Consider the following 3,581-nt stretch of genomic DNA (forward strand, 5'->3'; position numbering starts at 1 on the left):
AGTTTCTGGTTTTGATTGGGCCACTCAAAAGTGCCACATACTCCCTCCGTCCCGAAATACATGTCATTAAAATGGATAAAAAGAGATGTATCTAGATGTATTTTAGTTTTAGATACATCTCTTTTTATCCATTTTGATGACAAGTATTTTCTGACGGAGGGAGTATATTGCAGCTACACCACTACTGTCTGCGGGGAACTATATATCCTGTTTACATAACTACTCCCACCCTCCGATCCAAATTAAACGACGCAGCCTCTATACAGTGTCAAATCATCCGAACTAAATGACTCTATACAATGTCAAATCATCCGAACTAAATGACGCAACCTCTATAGAATGTCAAATGGACATTCTACGCATTGTATAGAGGCTGCATCATTTAATTCAAATCGGAGGGAGTACCAGTTTTTAAAATAAAATAAAAACTTTAAGGCAGAACCTGAGCATGGTCGGTGTTTATTCTCATCTACTTATTGTTTATACAAACACACTGACATGGCATCCAAGCAACAATTCTGGCACATGGAAGATTTGCAAATAGCAGCACCACATCTACATTCAGGTAAATATGCACGCTCTTAAGTTACAGCTGAAGCAAGGTGTCTCTCTAAGATAAAAGAAAACCTTCATGTACACATTCACAAACCAGCCCAACTGAACAACTTCAACAGAAGAAAGCCTCTTCAGACATTCTACTCCTTGGTCGGCGGTATTGTCGTTTTATTGTCAAGTGGGGTCGGCTCTATAGTCGACGCAACACTCATATTCAGAGGTGAGAAGTCTTTCTATTATCCTGTTTACGGTCCTGTCAAATAAATTCAAGGCATCCTCTTCTCCATTAGGAATTTGACACAGTTGCCCTGTCAAAAACCTCAGGACAACTAGCATTCATCTTCTCCTGCCATATCCTTGGTAGAAACCACCAGCGGCGTGGTGACGCCGAGCGCCTCCCCTGATCCAACCATCCCAATTGCCACGCCCACCTGATCTAATACTGCTGCCGGTATTGCTCCCTCCTTGGCCCCAGTTCCCCATTTGTGACGATCCGCCATTCATTTCTTCCTCCTCCCTCTCGTTGTATTCAAGGATCCTCCGCTTAATGTTCTGCTTCTCCTCAAGCTCGGCAGCTTCTTGCTGCTTTGTGCTCTGTACAAGAGAGCAGTCGCCAGGGACGAACATCTGCTTCGTCTGTTGCTTGTGCCCTTTCTTCATTAGCACCTTAACACGCACCTTGCTGCCACCACCAGCATTACCACCCTCTTCATCCACAGTTTCTTCTCCACTCTCTGACTCCACAGCCCTTGCATCCTTTGAACCTTCAAGGACATTCATTGGTACCTTCATGTTCAAACTGGACCTGGAACGCACCTCCGATTTACGTGACTCCAAACTCTCCTGTAGAAGGGCTTTCAGCTCTCGGTCAAAGTCTTCTTGCTCCTTGGGATCAACCTGCACGACCTTTTGCCTAACCTCAACACCCTCATCTTCATCAGAACCAACAGGCATCCCATCGTCCTCATCATCACCTTCGTTCTCCGATGCATCATTTGATTTCTCCTCAGACAGAAGATCTTCTTCATCTTCATGACCACCAATGCTGCCACTATCTGAATAGCTCTCACTATCTGCGCCTTCTCCATGATCCTTACCATTTCCCTCAGCTCCATTCGCTGAACCCCTGCCATCATCATGTGGCTGCCTTTTCTGAGATTCATTGTCCGAGTGCCTTTCACTCTCAGGTTTCTCTACTGAGGCCACACGCTCGTGTTCTTCGAGTTCAGCTAATGCAGAGTTAAGTTCATCTATTGATGAATATCTGGTCATGTTTGGTCGTAGCTCAGCAAACAAATCCTGAAAGAACATATGGAATAGCTCACTGAAGGAATGTGCAAGTAGAGCTATGGAACATATTCGATTCTACATTAAAACTATCATGTTGACTTTTCTTTTAACTCCTAATACAAAACAACAGCATTTATTGCTTTATTACAAAAATAATAGGTTCATCTAAGATATTGCCCTGTTTCTTTTGTATAGCATTTACTTTGGAACATGTGCCTTGTGCCTTGCTGCTGCTACAAAAGTCAAGGCTCAACACACTACATTTATCGTTGTTTATTTTCTTTTACTCATTCTATTTTTAAAATATTAATAGCATCCAGAAGCCAAAAGTTCTTGCAGAGTGTTGTTCGACATTCTCTAAGAGCAAAAAACGGCCTAGTGCACTGGTATGAATATTTTGAATGGTTCAGGTCTTTGCTGCCTGGTTGCAAAAGGAATATCAAATATAGCATGCAATACGATAATGTTTGAACACACGCCGTTTGATATATGTGTGCACTCTTATAATTTTCAACAAGGTGGAGCTGGCTTTCAGAACGAGAGCTGGCTGTCACCAAGCTCAAACACAAGCAGTGGGCCCCATGTTATCGCTAGCTCAGTGCTGCTGTGTTTTGTACTATGAGATATTTAATCCGCAATCCACCTCATGGGACTTGGGAGGTCTTTTTCCCTACTTGAACATTTGAGCTATCTTTCATCGGCTAGCTGTGGGAGTGGGATAGATGGTTGATAGAGACTTGTTAAGTATTGGTTATGTGCTAGCATGGGTTGAGACAGTCAGGTTTTAGCTCAGTAAAATCCGTTTTGCCGCTGTTTTTCAATGAAAAATAAGGTTTCAGTAATATGGGTATACTAATTTAGTTCCTCCTATTCCTTCTTCTTTTTGGATTAGCTCCACCAATTCAGAAAAAGCAAAGTCACAAAGGAGCGAGACCCACATGGTTCCTGATTCTCAGAAACAAAAGGGTTGCATCATCTACTAGGTATAAAGTTGTAACCTATATCTGACTATCAACAAGTCCACTGATCTTCAGAAGCATGATGATATTTATAAGCATGCAACATTGTGAATGTAAAAATGCAAGTCCTAAATAGTCTCCTATCGGTAAGTGCATGGATCTTCAGATGCCCGTCAAAAACATATTCAACTATCAACAGCTCCACTGATCTTCAGATGCATGTCGAAAACATTCCTTTGGTTAACTATTACAAATGTGAATGCTATGATTGCTACAGTAAAGTCTTTTGACTCAAAGGATCGAATCTTTCTCTCATTATCAAAATGTAGAACCTACAAGATAGGAACTTTGCTTCCGTAGACACCCCCTAGAAAAGTTTATGGATTCCAATGCAGATTAAAGATGGAGATTAGAAGGTATCCCTTTAATAAAAAAGGATAATATAGTCTTTTGTATCCAAATCAGTCTATCCAATATGTTTGATCTACAGGCTAATATGGTGATAGCCTTCTTAAGTAACTTTAAGATTCATGCAAACTTTTAGGACCCGAATATCCAGCAAACGTCAGAAGTTTAGACACGGCAAATCGAAAGTTTTTCATGGCAAATTATGTTCGTCGAGAATGGCAAGTTTAGTTGGCAAGCATGGCAAATCCGTCTCAGTTCAATTTTTTTCCAGGAAATTGCCATGCTTGCAAACTAAATTTGCCATACTCGTGTCAATATAAATTGCCATGTCTAAAAATCTGACATCAGACTTTTAGCATTTTCGAATTT

The 3,581-nt window shown here is 41.2% G+C and overlaps 1 protein-coding gene across 1 annotated transcript in view; it reads right to left on the bottom strand.

Moving 5' to 3' along the window:
* Positions 1-424: 424 nt before the first annotated feature.
* The window catches only part of LOC119322973 (regulator of nonsense transcripts UPF2-like), an 18,737-nt gene continuing 15,580 nt past the window's right edge, over positions 425-3,581 (bottom strand). Inside the window, exon 17 of the mRNA XM_037596523.1 lies at positions 425-1,854. Coding sequence (XP_037452420.1) covers positions 892-1,854 — 963 coding nt within the window. The 3' untranslated portion in view covers positions 425-891. The remainder of the gene's footprint in view (positions 1,855-3,581) is intronic.

The sequence above is a fragment of the Triticum dicoccoides genome, chromosome 6B (assembly GCF_002162155.2).
Source record: "Triticum dicoccoides isolate Atlit2015 ecotype Zavitan chromosome 6B, WEW_v2.0, whole genome shotgun sequence".
In the NCBI taxonomy this organism is placed as follows: Eukaryota; Viridiplantae; Streptophyta; class Magnoliopsida; order Poales; family Poaceae; genus Triticum; species Triticum dicoccoides.